This window comes from Corvus brachyrhynchos, unplaced genomic scaffold, assembly GCF_000691975.1.
Source record: "Corvus brachyrhynchos isolate BGI_N302 unplaced genomic scaffold, ASM69197v1 scaffold44, whole genome shotgun sequence".
Taxonomy (NCBI): Eukaryota; Metazoa; Chordata; class Aves; order Passeriformes; family Corvidae; genus Corvus; species Corvus brachyrhynchos.
The window spans coordinates 7,006,325-7,026,297 of record NW_008238359.1 but is presented as its reverse complement, the minus strand read 5'-3'; the positions used below and the strand labels follow the sequence as shown (position 1 = coordinate 7,026,297).

Genomic DNA, 19,973 nt, shown 5'->3' with positions numbered 1-19,973 from the left:
AAGGAGTCGTGGAGATATTTTACTAGTCCCTTCCCTTTTCGAGGTTGTGTAATATTTACAGTTTAGCTCAGTTTCTTACATAACACCAGGGTGGAGGAACATGCAGGGAGGCAGTGTAAAGGCCCTGAACCCACTCCCATTCCACTCTGGCAAAGCTCCCATATGTTTCTCTTGGAGCCAGAGGGAGCTCTGAATTGTAACCAAGTGAGCATGAAGAGGCTTTATTTTCACACCCTGCCTTTGGGTGCCTTACATTAATAAGGTCCCCTTGTGCCTTCTGTTCTCCAGAAGTGAGAGTTGAACAGCCACAGTTCTCTGAAACTTTTTTTGTGGGAGGTACGTTCTAGTCCTGTCATTAGTTTCAGCGCCCTTGTTTGGACTCTCTCCAGCATGTTCATGTCTCTATTGCAGTGAAGAACCCAACACTGGACACAGGTCTTGAAGTGTGGCTTCACCAGTGCTGAATAAAAAAGGAGGATCACCCCCTCAACCGTCTGGTAGTGTCAGTTGTACATTCTGAAGTTCAGACTCTTGGAAATACCAGTTTTCTCTCATGATCGGTGTGATCTCCGTTTTTGAAGTGTGCTTCTACTGGGTTTTATTCACTAGCAGCTTTGTACTGACTAGTGTGACTCTTTGTCCTTGGGAAGTCTGGGAAAGGTAATGAAGAGATGGCCCAACATTTGGGATTCCTGCAAGTGACCTCCTGGACAGTTCTAGGTAGCACATGGTGGGCCACTCACTTCATAATGTCTTCATTGCTCCATTGTTTGGATTTAATTTCAACAAAAAGTTTACTTTTTAGCATGTTGTATGATATTTTTTTCATGATTTTTCATGGGTTTTTTTTTACACAACTGTACACATCTGTTACTGTGCTGTGTAAGTAACATACAGTGCGAGTAACATTTTCAGTCCTGTATTTTAGGTTGGGCATTATTGCATCTTAGAATTGAATTTGAGCAGAACACAGTCAACTCCAAGATATTTTCATCTGTAGTGAGGACACTTATGTTCTTTTATATAAATACTTTAGCTGAGTGTTTGTAAGTGGACAAATTATTTTTGTGTGTTTGCCTCTTGATGAACTCTTTAAAAGAGATTTGTCTTTCAGATCAAGTGCAAGATATGATTTGGAGATCAGACCATCCAGAGAAACATGCTCTGCTTCCTGAGACTGACATTTCTTTACACTTTTTGGAGGAAAGTGTGGAACTCGTCTGCTGTGGAATGCAATTTAAATGTAATTGTCTAAATCAGTCTTCAGAGACCTTGAAAAAGAAAACAAACATTATTGATAGTAGATTTCTAGTAGTAAGGATAGTCCTTCATTCTAGGTCATATATCCAAAGCATTGCCTCCGCTCTTCAGTATGCAAAGCCTAACCTCTTATCAAAACTAAGAAAAAAATTGTGGAGATTTTTTTTTTTTTTTTTTTAACATTTTGGAGAGTGTTTGTTTCCTTTGACATTGTTCTGGTAGGTCTTCATTTCAACCTGTAGGAACAAGAAGAGTCTAAGTCTTACAATTTACAGTAGCATTGGGTTTTTTTTCCATCTCCATCATACATTTTCCCCTTGGTGTTGAGTTCCCTCTCTTTCTGGACACTTAACTGTGTTACTGATGATTTGCGGCAGCATGAATCCATGATTACATGCTTCCTTTCTTTTTCTTTTTGCTAATGAATGGCTTCAGAAGCAGAGTCCTGTTTAGAATATGTTAGTGTCTTAAGTCACTTTTTCTGCTGTGTTTCTGGAATTTCTTACATTAGCAAGCTGTGATTAGTAGTAAACCTCATGGAGATAGCCTTGTGTTTTGCAGATTTTAAGTGCTTCAGAAGATGTTCTGGGTTCTCACATGATGTCTCTGCTGAATCCACTACAGAGTCAAAGCACAAACTCTCACAAGCTGCAGTTTAGACCACTTGGCTATCAAAAGACTGGTGTCCACTCTCATAAAGCTCAGTAACCTTGTTATTTCAGTAGTGTTGATTTTCTTGTGGCAAAGGAAGGTAGGAAAAAATTACGTCACTTCATTTAGAGCTTAGACTGTAGCAGACCTTGAAATAAGGACAAGACTAAGAGGTGAATCCTTCTAAATTTGGAGACGGCTCAGATCTGAGGTTTAGTTTGGGAAAATTCTGTTTTGCAGCAAACATCCATAAATGCAGGAACAAATCATCTGTTATTCCAAAGTTTTGGCTGTCATTGGCTGCTTCCCCCTGGAACTAAAGTCTGAATATCCTGAATTTTCCTTTGATGACCTTTTTTTCTTTTCAGTTGACACACTCATGTATCTCAAGATACTCCTGTTGATACTTAAATGCAGGTAGCTTGCACAAACACTTGTTGAGCTTTTTCTGTAACATCTCTAGAATATGTTCTCTGCATATCCAGTGATTATAGCTTCATGAGGTAGAGTTAAAAGAGACAGGTGGCTCAGAAATGGCACATAGGAAGCAAAAACTCAAAACAAGCCACAGCAAAGATCCCAGCCTTGAGGCTCCAGGCCTTTATGAAATAAGTGCTCTATTAACAGCGTGGGGGACTGCTTCTTCAGATCCTCCAAAGGGTTTTGGCTCTTCATTCAATGTCTAGATCCCAGTTCTGGTAACAGGTAAGCAGTGATCAACTACCTGCAACAAGAGGATTGAAACCTTCTTTGCAACTAGAAAATTTGTTCCGTGTTATAGTGTGCTCTGACCTCCCCTATTTCAGTGCTGCATTTAGTCTGCTCTCGAATCCCGTTGAAGTAGAAACTGGAAGAGTCTGATGATAAAAAGCTCCAAGAACTTCTGCCCTTTTGCTGGTTCTCTATCTTTTTGAGCAGATGGTTAATTTGAAACAGATCACATCAGGAGGGTTTGTAGTGCAACATCTTCCTTCTTTTCCTTCCACATACAGCTCTGTATGAGTAAGAAAACTCCAGAGGGAGGATGGTATGTGTGCATTTTTTAACAAGTCAAAGCTGAGTTTTTAGGAGAGGATAAGTTTGCATATGCAGATACTCAGATCCACTCAAATCCAAATATGTATTATTGAGGAAGAATACTTGCTTGCTTAGTATACAAATTAGTAAAGTAATATTGACTCCCAGGCAGAGAAACTCTTAAATCCATTAACCATCTCAGAAGATGTAGAAGAATTATCTGGAAGAGGTTTATGAAAGCACATGACAAGTTATATAATTCGCCTAAGAGTCTCAGAGCTATTACTTAATCACAGATTTTCTACCTCTAAGGGTTTTGTTTAGGTTTGATTTTTTTTTTTTTTTTTTGTAGATTGAGTTTTCCTCATTACCTCTGCACCTGTGTTTAAGTCCATTTGGTATCTGGATTTAGACATGATGGGATTAGAAGGTGGTGGCCCTGATCTGCACATTTTATGTTTTTGGGCCCGACTGTTTGTCAGAAATGTCTCAGCAAATAATACATGAGTATAAACAACATCAATAATAGCACATTTGCTTTTGTAAGAGAAAACCAGTGCTTTTTAGACCCAGAGTTGTCTTTATCCCTGGATGATCCAGGGTTCATTTAAAGTCAGTGAAGATTGTAACAGTCTAGCAGAGAAGTTTTAGCTCTAGGCTTCTTTTAAGCGAGAAATTTTGTGCTGCATAAGGAGATGATGGAGAAACATGTGCCCTGCACTGTAAACTTAAGAAATAAACTATCCACAACAGGAAAAGCCTAGGGACCAAATTCTGAAATACTTCATAAAAAAATGGAGAAATTGTTGGAAGGTTGCCTGAGTAAGAAGTATGTAAGGACATCAAGAGCTAAGTTCATACTGTCAGATAAATACAATAAAAACAAAATCTGACATGATGACATTCTAATAAGATTTGTTAAATATCTTGTGCAAATAGTTATGAAACTTGTCTTTATGAGATGATTTGCAGAGCGTTTAGGGAAATGGTGAAGTATCTTGCTGGCAAACTAAAGAAATCCCTAGAGCATGTCTGCTCTTCACAGAAGTAGAATATCTAGCAGCTGTTTGATGAAGAATTTAAGTAAAACAAAAATAGAATAGATTAATATTGCAGATGTCTTTAGTATTTCCTTAGGCTTGTTTGTTTGGTTTGGGGATTAACAGTTGTGGGGTCTGTATAAAAACCCTACATAAACCCTGACTTTTACTTAAACTTTAAAATCTGACCCTTTTGGATGAAGGGAACACAGAAATTTTTACATTCAAGTTCACAAAATCCCAAATTCTTCTTCAGCAGATAGTTTAAACAGAAGGTGGCAGATCTCTCTAATAAGCAGGGTTTGGAGTTTTTTGATTCGATGGAAGTAAATTTACAATACATAATAACCATCTACTGAATTTAGCAGAGAAATGTGTTTTCTCCCATCGAGATAGTGCTTCTAGTTTAGCTGCTAAGTCAGGTTAGAGCAAGGTCTAGGAACTGCAGGAGAACATCAAAATAAAAAAACAAACAAACCCCACAACACCCTCCCCCCAGACAAACAACAAGAACAAAACCAGGGCACAAGCTTTAAGCATGAATACAGTTAACATGTGGACAACATATTAGAGGAAAGTCAGGGCCTTGCCTCTTGCTGTCGTAAAATTAAGACCATCTGGCTGGTGGGGCTCTCTGCTTTAACCTGGCAAAATACAGTGTGTGCTGGTAGGGGAGTTCAGAGGGACACAGGGCTCCTCAAGGTGGTGGTGATCTGACTGGAAAACGTATTGACCCTTTGATGGCTCTTTCCATGAGTGTCTCACACCATGGGGAGCCAGTTAGCATGAGTCTGGAGGTGGCCTATAGTTTTGCTCGGGGATGATGGGACCTTTTGTGCTGTTCAGTTTCCTTGTCCTATGTTTGTCAGCTCCATGCAGCGTTGCTTGGCAATGTGTCTGTGTACCCTTGGAGGACTTGGAGAGGCAGCTTTGGGCAGAAGCATTGTTCTTCTGCTTTTTATTCCTCCATGTACAAAGGCTTGCATCCTGAGCATCTTGAATTGTTGTGATTTGTTTTTTTTTCCCTCTGAGCCAGCAACTTCAGATTCATAAATTATATAGGCTGAATATTGCTAGCACTGAAACATTTTTACTTACTCTGTTATAGAGAGTTGGACTTGATGATCCCTATGGGTTTCTTCCAACTTGAGCATTCTGTGACTCTGTGATGTGTAACATGCCTGCTGGGGTGAAAGGGTAGTCAGCAAGTTTTTTGCCTTGGTTGAGCTGCAGAGGAAGAGAAATGCTGATTAGTCTCTAAAAGTGTACCTTTATAGTGCATCCATAGCAGCAATAGAGTAGCAGTTGGACTAATACAGACCTGCTAGAAAACAAATAAAAAAATTTTGTATTATATATTCAGCAATTTATTTATTTTATGCAATATTGTATATATTTTACAGCTATTGGTCTATTTACAATCCTAAGACAACATTATATTAAAGATCTGCGTTTTCTTGTGGTGCAATAGTAAAATCAAGGAACAAATAGATTGTATGGATAGGAATCTCAGAGACTGAGACCTAAAGAAAACAAAGATTTTTTTTTTTTTTTTTAACACTGAGAGTAACGTAACAACCGAGATTGCAGGGAGTGAATTAGCAAATGCTGAACTTACAGACTCATGGGAATTTGTGGGTGTGGGTTTGTGGTTTGTGTTACAGAGGAAGTTAGACCCCAGATGACCAGAATGATCCTTCTTGGAACTGCAGCTGCCCAGTGATGCATCCTGCAGTGTTATGGTGTGTTTTTTCCGCTAGCTAGACTGCAGGTGTCTGAGGTTGTACAGAAAGGAGTATATGGCAATGGAAAGTGAAAAGTGTTTGGGATATGTTTCTGCAGCTGCTTGCTGGGCTGCTTGCTGGGAGTTGGCTCTACCATGGAAGGGCTCTGGCTGAAGCCATGGGTATTTGAGGCATGGTGGTCTTGCCTTGATCATCCAGGCACCCTTGATACTTAAATCATGCTCCATGATTAGGATTTCCTCACATTCAAGATGTTATGATATCATGTCTGCCAGTTAAATTAGGATAGCTGTAAGGCCAAGTCTCTAACAGGAAAAGCTTTTAACCAAAATCCAATCTGTAAAATAACATGAAACAGAAACAAACAGGGACATTTTAAAAAATCTCCAAGCCTTTAAGGCAGAAATGTGTTTTAAAGAATAACTCCACATAGTAACTTTTTTTTCCTCTGAAATTTGCTTCTTATGGGATTAATTAGTTAAAGCAGAGATAGCCCAGTGTTACAGAGTTCACCTCCTATGAGTCAGACTGAAGTCTAGCTACTATTTTTTGGCTACCTTTATATAGCATGCCTGTGTTTATCATTACTCCTCTCCATTTTCTAATGTCAGAATGAATCATTTTAGGAATGCTTATAGCAGTTCTGTATGAAACCAGACAAGGTGCATCTTACTGAGCTTCCAAGGTTCACATTTTCTTGTCAGTTGACAAAGTTGAAAACCTTTTATTTCTTTTTTTCTCTTTTTTTCTTTTTTTTCCCTTTTACAGGTGGAAAAATACATTGGTTGTGTTTAGTTCTTCTTTTTTTCCCCCTCACTTCTGCCTCTCTTCCAAACATGCCAAGTCCCTAATGTGTTTCTCTTGGTTTAGATAAGGGTTCATTGAGTCTGGAGCAAGGATGGACTGATGAATCAGGGTTTGCAGTGCAGCTGGTTCACCCTGGCAGGCAGGAACATGGAAACAGGGTCTCTGCACTGTTTGCAGTCCCTGCCAGAATATCTGCAAATCCATATAATGGATTTTTCCACCAAGTGAAAGGCTTCTTTAAAGGAGTTTCCTTTTATGTAAACAAATCCCACAACAAGCTTCTTAATTCCCCCAATCAGACACTTTGTTCTTCCAGCTGTAGCACAGATCTTCTTTGTAATTTTGCACGCTGTTCAGGCCACCTACTGCAGCACCAAACGCAGAAGGTGATGTTTACTGTGTTGCAGTTTACTTGAGAGCAGTATCTCCACTGGAACCTGTGAGGAGCTTTCTTTGCAGAGCCACTAGGGGTGTGTAACTTGGGCGTCCCTTTCATCTCCTTTCTTCTGATCACAGATATTCCTCAGTGTTATCCTGGTGCATGCATTAGTGTTTCTGTGATAGCCAGTAATCAAAACTTAACACCTCTCTAAAGAGGCTTCACAGTTCTTATGGCAGAGGTGCACAGAAGGACTGGAAGCATTTAGGAATTAACTTTTTATTTTCTTGCTAGTTTGATGTTGTCTCATCCCACTGCCTGCACCCCAAGGCCTAAAAAGAGTATTTTAAAATATTGAATAGTATTTAATAACATTAAAATAACTTCAGTAAAGTTTGTCCTTTTTCTTGTTCTGGACAGGATTTTTGACTAGGAGTAGATAAACAGTGATGTTAAATATTCAGTGTACTCTGAGCTAGAAGCACAGATGTTCATAACGTAGTTTTCAGTTGCTTTATGCTGGGCTCTCATGCACAGATTTCTCCACTGCTCATCACCTTGAGCAGATGATTGTACTGGTATAGAATCATAGAGTCACATAGGTTGGAAAAGATCTAACCCAGCACTGCCATGTCCACCACTAACCCAGGTCCCTAAGCACCACATCTGCACGTCTTTTGAACACTTCCAGGGATGGTCACTCCACCACTTCCTCAGACAGTCTGTTCCAATGCTTGACCACTGTTTTGGTGCAGAAATTTTTCCTAATACCCCATCTAAATCTCCCCTGGCGCAACTTGGGGCCATTATACAGTGGCTATAAAATAGAACTGCTGTGATCTAACAGTAATTAGTTTGCTCACTTTGCATTCATATAAAAGCAAGGCAGAGGACAACAGAGAACTGTTATCACAATATAAAATTATTAAATAAAATACATTTCAAGAATGTATTAATCTAGTAGTGCATTATAAATTAAATTATTCAGTTTATTAAAATTATCATCTAAATCTTGACATAGAGACAGATAGTAGAGCTGCAGTTACTGGTGAATGTAATTAATTTGGTGGTTTATAAGCATAAAGTTCTCCAGGGATTGTTGCAAAATCCCTGTGTGATAACTTGCATTTGTATTCCAAGTTAGCTTGAAGAAAAAAAGGAAAAAGTATATGGAAAGTTGTTCTTTTATCATGATGTAGATCAACTTGTATTCTCTAAATTTTGCCTACATGTAAAATACTATAATTTTGTTGAATGTGAAAATATATACAAAAATAGGCATTGTAAACTGAGGAAAGTCTTCCACCTTACTTAATACTAAGAACATAGTTTGGTTTCTCTGAGGGTGTAAATCTGCACAGCTCTATTAAATTTAACAGGATTCCTTTGCTTCCAGTTGTTTTTGGAGAAGGGCCATATGCAGGCAGATAACCTGATAAATGTAGACATTCATACCCATAAAATCTTTCACTTGTTAAAGGTGTAGAACACTTGAGGTTAGAATAAGGGGAACATTACTTCATGTAATTACAGTATCTGCAATAGTGAATTTGTGTATCATAGCATTTTAATCAAATGAGTGTGGCAAACAAGTTCAAAATGTGGGAAGAACTACTGAAAAGCACTTGTGACCTTTAGTTTAATGATGTCTACTCTCCCTTCTCATTACAGACTATTCAAGTTAGTGATTTCCCTTTTTGGAAAACAAGGTTGATTTAAGGAAAAGGACCTAAGATAAAGTTGTGAGGGTTTTTTTTTTGTTTGTTTGTTTTCAGATTGACTAATCTTTGTACTTTTCCACTGGGCAGTGTACTGGGCAATAAAGGAAAAGTAAGGGGCTGCATGTAACCCTCAACATAGTACAGTGGATTGTTTCCTAGGGCTCCCAGGTTAAAAGCAGAAGGGGGAAATCCAAATGTTATTTGCCAAAACAGTTTCAAAATAATTTAAATTGTTTTTGTTCACCGCTTCAGAGAGGGCAGGGTGCATTCTGGATGCCACTTTGGCACACCTTTATTTAGCCAATAACCCCAGGTACTAGTACGTGATGGGAATTGTCTGCCTGGAGAGGAGCTCAGCAGAGAGTGGCCAGGGAGTCCTGGTGAACCCCGAGGTGACCATGAACCCACAATGTGCCCTTGCAGCAGAGAAAGCCAACAGCTTCCTGGGCTGTACGAGACAGGGTGTCGCCAGCAGATGGAGAGAGGTGAGCCTTCTCTGATCAGCGACAGATTTGGGGCTCTGTGTCCAGTTCTGGGCTTCCCAGTGCAAGAGAGGCATGGATGTATTGAGGTGCAAAGAGTCATGAGGATGATTAAGAAACTGGAGCATCTCTGAATATGAGGAGAAGCTGAGAGAGCTAAACTGAGGGACAAGTGAAGAAAACAGAGTTAGTCTCCTCAGAGGCACCCAGTGACAGGACAACACAAACTGATTTACAGGAAGTTTCATCTGAACCTCAGAGAAACCCCACTGTTTCTCTGAGGGTGGCACAGGTTGCCCAGATAGGCTGTGGAGCGTCCATCCTTGGAGGCATTCAAAGCACAACTGAAAACTCTCCTGGGCCACCTGCTGTTGCAGACCCAGCTCTTGCAGGGGGATTGATGTAGCCAATCTCCAGAGGTGCATTCTAGTCTCAGCTATCATATGATTCTGTGATTTCATGTAGGTTAAATATAAAAGAGAATATATCATTGTACTTCATTACACATTCCCAGTGGTCTGTTAATAACACAGGAAAATTTACCCACTTTCATGATTAAACTTCTGAAAAACTGTCTTTGAATATTTCTTAAGCTGCTGGAATATATTCTCCAACAGTCTGGAAAAAGCCAGTGTTTGGAGTCTTAACTGTGTTTACAGAAATGAAAGAGGTAAAATAAAAGTTCTGTGCACTAGAAACATATAAATACAAATCTCAACCTTAAAATTATAGGCACATAGGAAAGTCTGAAAGTCAGAAGAGGCCTGTGGAGATCATCTGGTTCAACCTTCTGGTGCAAAGGCTGCAGATTAGGTTATTCAGGGTCGTGTGAAGCTGAATTAGCAGGAGAAATGGTACCATTTTCCTGGCCGCCTATGCTATGATGCAGAACACTTCCCTTATATCCAGATGAAATTTCCCCTGAAATAACTTGTGCTCCTGGACTGTTGTCTTGTCAAAGTTTGTATCCCCTTGGGATTCACGGTGTTGAAGAGAGAGAGCATCTTCATCTTCTCTATAGCTGTTTTTTTAGTTATTAGAAGACAGACATCTCCCCAAACCTTCTCTTCTTTGGGTTACCCAAACACATTCCCATATTGACCTCTCTTTGACGGTCAGGTTGCCCAATCCTCTCACTGCTTTGGTGGCCCTTTGCTGGATCACCTACGTTCTTTCTCTCTTTTAAACTGGTGGAAATTCACTCCATGTAGCCCAGATTGGCATGTTTCTTCTGGTAAGATTTAGCAGCACAATGAGATTTTTCCAGACCTCTATGAGGATCTCTCATACCCAGTTATAAGTACCAAAATAGGTTTCCTACAGTCTAAAGAGAAATAAATCACATTTTTATTGGATAACTTTTCAGGGTAGTGCAGAAAAGAGTTAGTCATAGGGGTGATGTAAAGTATAACAGGTTTGAACCTCTTCTGGCTGGAGACAAGAGGTATTCTGACATTAACTTCATGGAAGTAGGGAATTACAAATGATTTTATAAAACATGTGCTGAACTGGGACTGTGGATATGTGGACTAAGAAAATCAGTCAACCTCCTGTGAAACACAGAGAGCCCTGGGGCAGTCCAGAGTGAAAAATAAACCCTACAGAAGCCTCCAGGAGAACAGACCTTTTTGGTGCCAGTGTACAACTTCCCACCTGAGAGGCTGCTTACCTGCTTTTATATGGAGAATTAGTCTTGATATTTTTGTTGAAAGATATTACGAGACATAGAAAACACTGGCCTCATTGTGTGAAGTTTGTCTGCATTCCTCCCTTGATTCTGCTATTCTTTGAAGGCTAAGACTTGCTGAAATATTTGGGACTGTGAGTTTCTGTAGCTCATTTTTATAGAAAAACTTGAAAGATGATAAGGAGTTACATATAAGTCTGTCTAGTAATCAGTAGTTGTAAAAAGATTGCTCTTCCCCCTCAGGAAAATGGAGTGATGAGCCGGGACTTTGTATTCCCTGTTTAGGTTTGCCAAAATAGAGAAGATACTAATCTTTTACCTGTGTCTGCTGCTAAATACAGAACTGATAGGCACTGATTCTCAGCCCTGAGGTCAGTGGTTTCACCTGTCCAGAACAGATTATTTTGGGAACACTATTGGCAAAGGTCCAGAACAGAGCCAAGAAATGTCTTCATAAGCTTGGCACATTTTTGGTGCATGGATTTTCTACCTGGGCCCCTTTTATTTATAATATAGAAATGTTCCTTGAATTTAAGGCCTTCCTTCAGAACTTCTGTCTGTCTTTAGTAGTAGAAAAAATAAGAAAAGGGACAGAGCATCATATGTTGGGTATTGGTTTCATGATAGAGCTTGGATTGACCATTAACAGCTTCTAAGGAAGGGGTCAAAACTCAGGAGTAATATCTGTTATCCAAAAGGAAACCAGTGGTGTTGGTTTATAGAAGGAAAGTGAAGAATCTTTTCTTGAGTGATAGTTGCTTGTCCTGTTTATGTGAGCAATCGTTTGGTGTACTGGCTGTCCAGGCAGTGCATTTGAAATGTCCCTCTAGCTAGCAAGGAGTGAAACTGAGGGCGGTCCTTAGTCCTTGACTGGAGGTTTATAGATACATGATGTGGATAAGATTGTAAGTGATAACATTCCTGTGTTGGTAGTGACAATCAATAGCCCTGAGGTGAGGGCAAATGTGTAGAGTGAGAGAATGGTGGCTGCGAAGTGACTTTTATGGTGCATCATGCAATCTGGTGCTTTTCCTTTGCAAACTGTAAGCTCTTGTGAGGTGCAGCAAAATCTCAGTTTCCATTTAGAAGGCATCAGTTGTATGAGAATGATCAGCTTGAAAACATGGGCCTTGACACTCAAGAAGCAAAAGTCTCTTAAATGCCTTAAGATTGGTGGGGCAGTTCCTGATTTTGAATGACGTGTCAATAGTACAGGAGTATTTCCATTCTATTATTCTATGATCTTGCTGAGTACTGCTTAGTGAAGTGGCTGTTCCAAACCCCCAAGCAAGCATCCAGACTCCTCTGGGACCAGAAGAAATGGTTAAGTCTGAATGTATGCTTGGCTTCCCCAACTGTATTGATGATAGACTTGCTTTTTAAAGGGTACAGCTGCTGGTATGTCTGCTCAGGAATGACCTATTTGCACTGGGTTCTGTCTTAACAACTGTACTTTGAATGCATTTTGTTATTTTTTTGTTACTCAGAAGTGGTGCTTAATATATTTAATATTTTTAGTGCCCTACAGATACCAAAGCAACGTTTGGGGTCCACCTAAAAGTAGTAGGAGACTGGACAGGTATGTAGAAAAACAATTCCTTTTCAGAGACAAATGCCTTTTCTTGAACTGTTTCACTGTCTGGCTTCAGCACACTGTGGTGTATTCTCACTAGATACTGTTCATGCTTATTTTCCCAAAGTTGTTTTTATAACATTCTTGATGCAATCCCTGCTTTATTCAGATGTACCATTTCTTCAAATAATGTGTTTTTTCCAACTACTAACATATCTTCTGATTGAACTGTAATCATTTTCAGCGTTCCTCCATTTCTGCCTCTTTTTCTTGTTTTTGGGCAGCCTGCTATCCCTGTATGGTGCAGTGCCTCTGTACATAGTAGTGTCTGCAGAAATGCTGAAATGTGCAGCTCCCAGATAAGCGGATTTTGATGCCAATGGTTTGGCTGGCAGCCAGGTTAATTAACGCCTGTGGTACCCTGAGATTACAGGTTTGCTTTCATGCTCTTCCATGCTCTTCCATTGCTCTTTGAATGTCCTCCAGACCAGGGGTGGAAGCCAGGATTCCCTGCAGAAGAGAATGGCAATTTGGTGCTCCCTGTGACAGTTGTATGCTCAAGTGATAGCTGTCCTTATTCCTTAGCATCTGCCTTTGTTCTTGCTCAGCATAGCATTTCCTTGTAAGGAAGACAGATACACAGCAGGGTCTGGTTCATTTCTTACGAAGAAGTGTTCTCCATGTTAATTTGTATCAGCTTGTGTGTTTGTGGAATTGAGCCAAATGAGCTTGTCACCCTAAAAGGGATTAGACCAATGCAGAGATAGTAAGTCTATGCATATTTGTTGAACTTTCTTAGTCTGGCTGCATAATTGCCTCTGCAAGACTTCGACAGGCAAAGGCTGAGAAGGCAATGCCATATGCACCTGTATTCCGTAATCCCCCTGATTTTCTCTTCTTGCTTGAAGCGTTGGCCAGACAGGGGCAGATTAGCCTCTGGTCAGCCTCAGAATGATGGCTCTTTTGTTGTTAATCATCATTCCTACATGGGAGATGACATCAGGCTATTTGGAAAAGTGGGATGGAGAAGTACTAGCTAAATGAGTTTTCCAAAATAAGTGGCATCTTTAAAGTTTTCTGATTAACTCCGTGGTGCGAATTGCTCTCTTTTAGCATTTAAGTATTTATTATTCTCCCAAGTCAGTATCTATAGTCTCCACTAAGAGGAAGGTCTGTCTGGGTTGGACTGTGTGAGATTCAGGACACTGTCACATTACAGAAACCATTTATTGTAATAGTTTGCTAAACAGAGATATCTCTCCCAGTGTCAAATGTGCTGGTGAGAAGCAGACAGTTTACCCAGCCCTTTATGCTGCATCGGTACCATGGAGCCCTGTTCTCACTCGTTCCCTTAAGCCCTGTGACAATTAATAGTCTCTAATCTGCTGACTGTTTGAGGAAGGATTATTGTATTTGCCACGTTCGTTACTATCTTTCTTAAGCATGCTCTAAAGGCTGCTTCTGCAGACAGGATATCAGACTGGAGGATTTTTTATGAGACATACTGTCACTTGAGCTCTTTTCATGACCTATTCTCTCAGCCTTTGTCCTGTTTATTAAAATTGTCTTTTGTATCACTGTTTCCCATTCCTGACAGTTTATACCTGACACCAAAGAGACTTGACAATTTATTTCAGAGAGCTCAATTACAAGCCTAAATTAAAAGGATGCAAAAGAGGTGCAGGTATGCCATGAAATGCAGAGAAGAACTGGTTAGTTGAAGTATTTCTTCTCTGGACAGCTTCAGCTTCTGCTACCTGCACCAGGCAGATGTGGTGCAGGAACAATTTCCTGCCACTAGCTGTAAGGACAGGAGAGGGGGTACAGGTTGCTGGCAAACCAGTTCTGCAAGTTGTTTTGGGTCAAGTCTCTTAACACTGTCTCTGACTGATATTTTGAAAATGTAATAGAATACCTTGTTTTGTAGGCTGGGAAAGCAACTGCATGTCAAGAGAAAAGGGGTAATAGTATTTTCAACCCCTGATGAGAAGTTGTTGTTGATAGAAAGTCATTCATTGCCCATATCCCAGTGTATATAATTTTAGATTTCATATAAAATAAGCTGGAAGAAGTGGCTTTTGGAAAAGTCAGTCATTCTAGAAATAAGGCTTTTCATAGGAGCTGATACTTAGTAGATTTTCAGGCAATACTGTTATTTGCTTTTTAAAACCAACTATTTGAATAACGGAAAATGTAGGACAGAAAAGTAGGTAAGAGAGGAAGGAACTCCAGAAACAGTAGCTCTGAGACCTTTGCAAACCAACTGGTAATCTAGACCCCCTGTTCCATGCTCCATTCAAACAAAATGGTGCCATCTGAGCTTAGAAGAGCTGAGAATCTGCCCTCCTCAGAAGCAGATTTGGATAAAAGCACAAATTTCCCTTCCATTATGTAGGCACTCCAGTTTTCCTCTTCCAATACAAATCTGAGATCTTCTATTTCTTACCCATGTTGTGGTGGTATTAATAACTGTATAGTGCTTAACTTTCATGTTCATGACAGAAAACAGACACACAGGCGCTGGTATTGCTGTAATGTGCCCTCAGATGCCTTTGTAGCACATTCTTTCACCTGAGATGATTCCCATTGCTCCCTTTGTAGACCTCTGACCTGTTTATATGTCTAGTTTAGGATGACACAAGCTAGGCCCCAAGCATACCTTTTTCTCTTTGTTCATTGTAAAGAGTGTATATCTGTCTGTCTGTCTATCTATCTATCTATCTATCTATCTATCTCTATATCTCACTGCCTCAGAGGTAGGTAGTTTAGTTCATTGGCAACTGGTTGTGATTTTTCCCACGTAAAGGTTTCTAAATTGATTTTTCCTTCCATCTTTTGCCACGTGCCATGGGGAGCAGCTATTAGAGACCTCCCTAAAAATGGGTTTGTGATTATGCGCTTGCTATCCTTATGCTGACATGTGGCTGCTTAAGCCAGCACTTATTGTATTAACAAAACATTCCGTGGCACTGTATAACCTGTGGCTTTGGAACATGGCTTATTTGGCCAGTCAGGACTTGAGTGCCCAAGTTAGGACATGTTTACAGTGGCTGATCTGTGGTGATTTCACTTGTGCAGGTTGGTTTAGCCCCGTGGCACAGAGCTAAGTCAGCCTGGCTTCCTCAAGCTGAGCTGGTGGATGCTTAAATCCTGCAGTAACATTGAGGGTCCTGCAATGGCTCACACACCGGTCAGAGCTGTGAGATACATGGATGAACTAATAAACTGATCTTGTTACTGCCCACCCCCTCTAAATACCTGGTTTGTTCTGCTTCTCTTGGTATCTGTGGTCACCTGTTTTTCCTTCAGCTTTGAAGTAACTGTTGGCTTAGTATTTACAACAGGATTTTTTTCAAGGTTTTTTTTGTCCCACTTACTGTCTAGTTTGTCCTTAGTGTTGTCATCTATCAGCCTTATGTCTCTTCTGTCCTTGCTGCTGCCTCAAGTACTACTGCTTGTTTAGTTTTAAAGCTGACATTTCATCTGGCATCTCTGGAGGGGAAAAAGAGAGGCCATGGGCCATGCCTTGCATCCAACAACTTGACAGCAGTGAAAAAAGACATGGCAGTGTATCAAGACAATGTGTCTCATTCACTAGACTAACTTCAGGGTGTGAGACAGAAAGTGATATTGATGATGCAGAATTAACAGGCTTCAGGAGCCGTGCAACATGTTTTTGTGGAAAACAAATACATAGCACTCAGAGGTGCTGAGGTGAATGCCTTAAGGCAGTGAAACATTGCTGTTAGGTTGCAGTGTGTTGCTGGTACAAATTGATGTGGGACCGTGTTTAGAACACTGCTGCTGTTCTGTGCTCCACAGTAATTTTTATAATTTTAATCTTGTAGTGACCTCATCCTGCTGGATAGTTGTATATGTTCCTAGAGACATTTGCAAGGCCTGTCCTGGGCAGTGTGATATTTATTGTGGGGATGCCATAAGAGCACTTGAGTACCACCATTGAATCTGAGAGTTCTGTCTGCTAGGTTACTAAATGTCATGTCAGCAGGAGGTGGTGATGTGTGCAGGAACTGTCCACATAGAGCCAGAACAGACAGATTATGGAGTACTGATCTGCTTCACCCTCATAAAGTCCAGCTCTCATCAGAAAATATGTATCTTTGCTTAATTCTTTGTGCTACAGATGAGGTTATGCTTGGTCACTGGGTCATTCAGGTACAGGCTACCTTATTTTGAATCCTGACATGTTATGATGGGAATTTTTGTCCCATATTGTCACAGTCCTTTTTCTGGAAGCTTTGAAGCAGGAAGTTTCGGGAGGGAAAACAAACAAACAAACCATTTTTCAGTTAAAAACAACAACTTTCCAGAACATGACAAATGTATGAAAACATGGATCTTGTTTAACTCCCTAAAGAGTAAGACCTGAGACAGCAAACAGTACACGCCCCAAATTACTTGTTTTTAAACAGAAAAAAAAAAAAAAGGGAGGCAGTTGTTTGGGATTTTGGAGCCTGACTAAGGATTTTTCTCCTGTTGACCAGAAGAAAATGACATACCTTTTAAGTGCCTCTGAAGGAAGAATGATCTGAATGTTCTAGTCTGGGTGAGTTTGTCAGGAGTATCTGCATGACCTTGTTAAGCCCTTGCAGCTCCTGATTTAGAGGATGCCTGAAGCATCCCAAGGCTGCGCATTCCTGTGCTTACCTGGAATTTATCAGCAAGTGTAGGATCTAGCAAAGAAGCAATATTTTGTGTTCAGTAACCCTGAGAACAGTTTTAGATGTATTGAAGTAGTAGATCACTCAGTCAGTATCTACTGTATTGTTAGTGGATCTTGATTCTGTCTGGAGGAATGTGTGGAGCAGGAGATGACAAGAAGGAATAATAAGACTACAAAGTCTGCCCACAGGAAGTGACAAGGTTGTCCCATGTTCACTGTAACTGCTACTGAGTTTCTTTAAAAACATCTACTCACTGGTGGTGAACAGTTGGTCAACTCTTTTGCTATTACCTCAAGCTCTGTTTGATTTGGGCCTTTTCCATTCCATAGTAACATTTTTTTGTGTTTAGTTATTCCATGAGATTCCTGGCAGGGTGTAAAGGTGTTAATGACGTGCTGCTGTCAGTTGTTCCAGCAAAATCGGTGTGTGGTTTTGGAAGAACAGGACAGAGATGAGATAGGTGTTATTTTCCACTGTTAGATTTTATGACTAACAATTTTTGTATTGTCAGGGAATCTTACTTACACTTCTGAGGAAGATAGCAGAACTGAATGCTAAAAAGGTTTAATTGTGTTTCCTTTTAATATAATTTGACATTAGAAATAAAATAATACGGTTACTTTACTGGGAAGCTAATATGCCTTAACAGTATAATTAGCCATAGTGTACTGTAAAGAACACTGATTTTATTCTTCATTGTCATTAATGTTCCTTATTTATTTAGTCCTGAAAAAAGCACAATAAAAGGCAGGATTAAGAGATTGAAGAAAAAGGAGAACAGATTTAGTTTACTGACTAAAAGGGGCTGAAAGCCCTTTTCCTCTGATTAAAGAACTAATGCTGAAGGTGAACACATCTGAATTTTTGGCTCCAGACCTGGATTGTTTTACATTAGTTGAACTCCAGCTGACTTAGTACCAAAAACAGTGTAACTTGAGTCAAATCCAATTTGAACAGTTAATGAGTTTTACGTCTAGAGGGGAAAAAAGATATTTTGGTGAGAAAGCTGCATTGAAGGAAATTTTCTCCTACACAGAAGTTGTTTCTTGATCCATCCTATTATTTGTAAACTTCCACCTTTTTGCATATCCCAGGCACTTTTTAATCATGTGATGATTATAGAAAATGACATGGCTTAATGATGTAAATTTATTTTTATCCTTTGATACATTATGTACTTGATATGTGGATGTTGCTGTAGTTAAGAACTGATCCAAGATCACAAGGCTGCAGGATTTCTTGTCATGCCTCAGATGTTTTCAGCACTGTTAGGAACTACAGGAGAGAAGCCTGTGGAGCACATTAGCGTGGAGCACATTAGCATGTAGCAGCTGATAGAATCAGAATGAATGTAGTTGAAAAAAAGCAAGAAGCTGCTCTCCACTTTGAAAATAGAATTACAAGAGAGAAAAACTCTAGGACATGTATTTGAATGGACTGCCAGGCATATTTCTGGTTTTGTAATCACTGTGTGCGGTGTTTGCCTGCTTAAGAAGGCAAGTTGCTGTTCTGGAGTTGCCTGTGTCTCACCATTTTTCTGTTAATGTTTGCTTAGGGAAGTCTCATTCTTACATAGTTTCTGTGCAGAGGTACACAGCTGTTTCAAGCACTGAATATACAAAGTTTGGCTGGGTTGTCATGTTCCTTCGTGTGAGCATGGTTTCTAGAGAAACACAAGAGTTCATTTCAAAATACCAGCTCTTCATGCATACCTGCACTTCCCTGGGGGATTCTCTTAGATGCCATCCAAGTTTTGCTGAAGAATCCCTGCCAAATGTCTAGCTTTGTTCCCAGTTTATTGTTGCTTCTCCCTTGGGGACAGAAGAAAAAAACAGACACGTTTCAAATTTGGAATTTTGAGTTGCCACATTTTAACTAAAAATTGTTGGTTAAAATATCTTAAAAGTAGATTTGAAATGGCTCTTTTTGGGATCCTCTTCTAACAGATTGTAAAAATTGACATAGTTAATGAGGAAAAATCTATTTCAGCTTTAGAACGTAAAAAAAATCAGAAGAACTTGTGTAGGAACTGTAGATATTTATAAATTTTATGATCAGAAGGAACAGTTATCTTTACATGCTCCCAACTCCTGCATGATGCTTGATAATTTCTCAGGATAATTTCTGTACAGAAGTTAACATAGGTGAAACCCAAACCTTGGGGTTGTTGTATTCTGCAGAGTTTTCAGCTTCAATCTTTCATGGGTTCTTTTTGTCCTCTTTGTGAAAGTGAAGCTCAACTTTGTGATGATTATATAACTTAGTAGGTTTTTCCCCATGTTTTTCTTTTATTCCTTTCTCTTTTTTCCTTTTTTCCTTTTTTCCTCATTTCAGGGCAAGAACCACTACTAGGAAGTGTGTGTACATTTTAGTTGTTGCCCATTTGTGTGCAAATACGTACAGAAAATGAACATGGCACCTTTGAACCTTCTATCTGGTTACCTGTTGTATTAAATCCAAGTTTTGACACCTTGTAGTTGTCTGGTTCTTTGCTTCCTGCACCCTCTCCACTTCTAGAATTCCTTTAAAATCCAGAAGCAGGGTTGCTTTTCAATTGCAGTCTTGTTGATTTGGGCTCTGGTGTGATTTAAAGTGTAGCTCTTTTGCATGAAGACCACCAGTAATGGTGGTGGTTGACCTGTCACGTTACCTTGTATTGCACCTTATTCCTTGGTCCCTACTACCTGTCTGCTTATTTCTACTGGTGCTTGGATTGGAAGGGAGAGAGGGGCCATCACTTTCTCAGAATTTGTTCTGTGCTCAGCAGTTAATTCTGTGGGAGTTGATTAAAACGCCCACAACATTGCAAATGTCATCATGAGCAAATAACATGGTCAAATGAGGTTTCTTATTTCCACAACAAACATCATATAACTGCTTGTTGGCATAGTATTAGCACTGAAGTTCTAGTTAGGCTATCCCATCT

General features: G+C 39.8%; 1 protein-coding gene across 2 annotated transcripts in view; it reads left to right on the top strand.

The window, feature by feature from the left end:
• Positions 1-19,973, top strand: part of NOX4 (NADPH oxidase 4) — a 113,183-nt gene that overhangs the window by 31,399 nt on the left and 61,811 nt on the right. For both annotated transcript variants that reach the window (XM_017735992.1, XM_008634937.2), the window contains exon 11: positions 12,308-12,368. In XM_017735992.1, the coding sequence (XP_017591481.1) occupies positions 12,308-12,368 (61 nt within the window). The remainder of the gene's footprint in view (positions 1-12,307; positions 12,369-19,973) is intronic.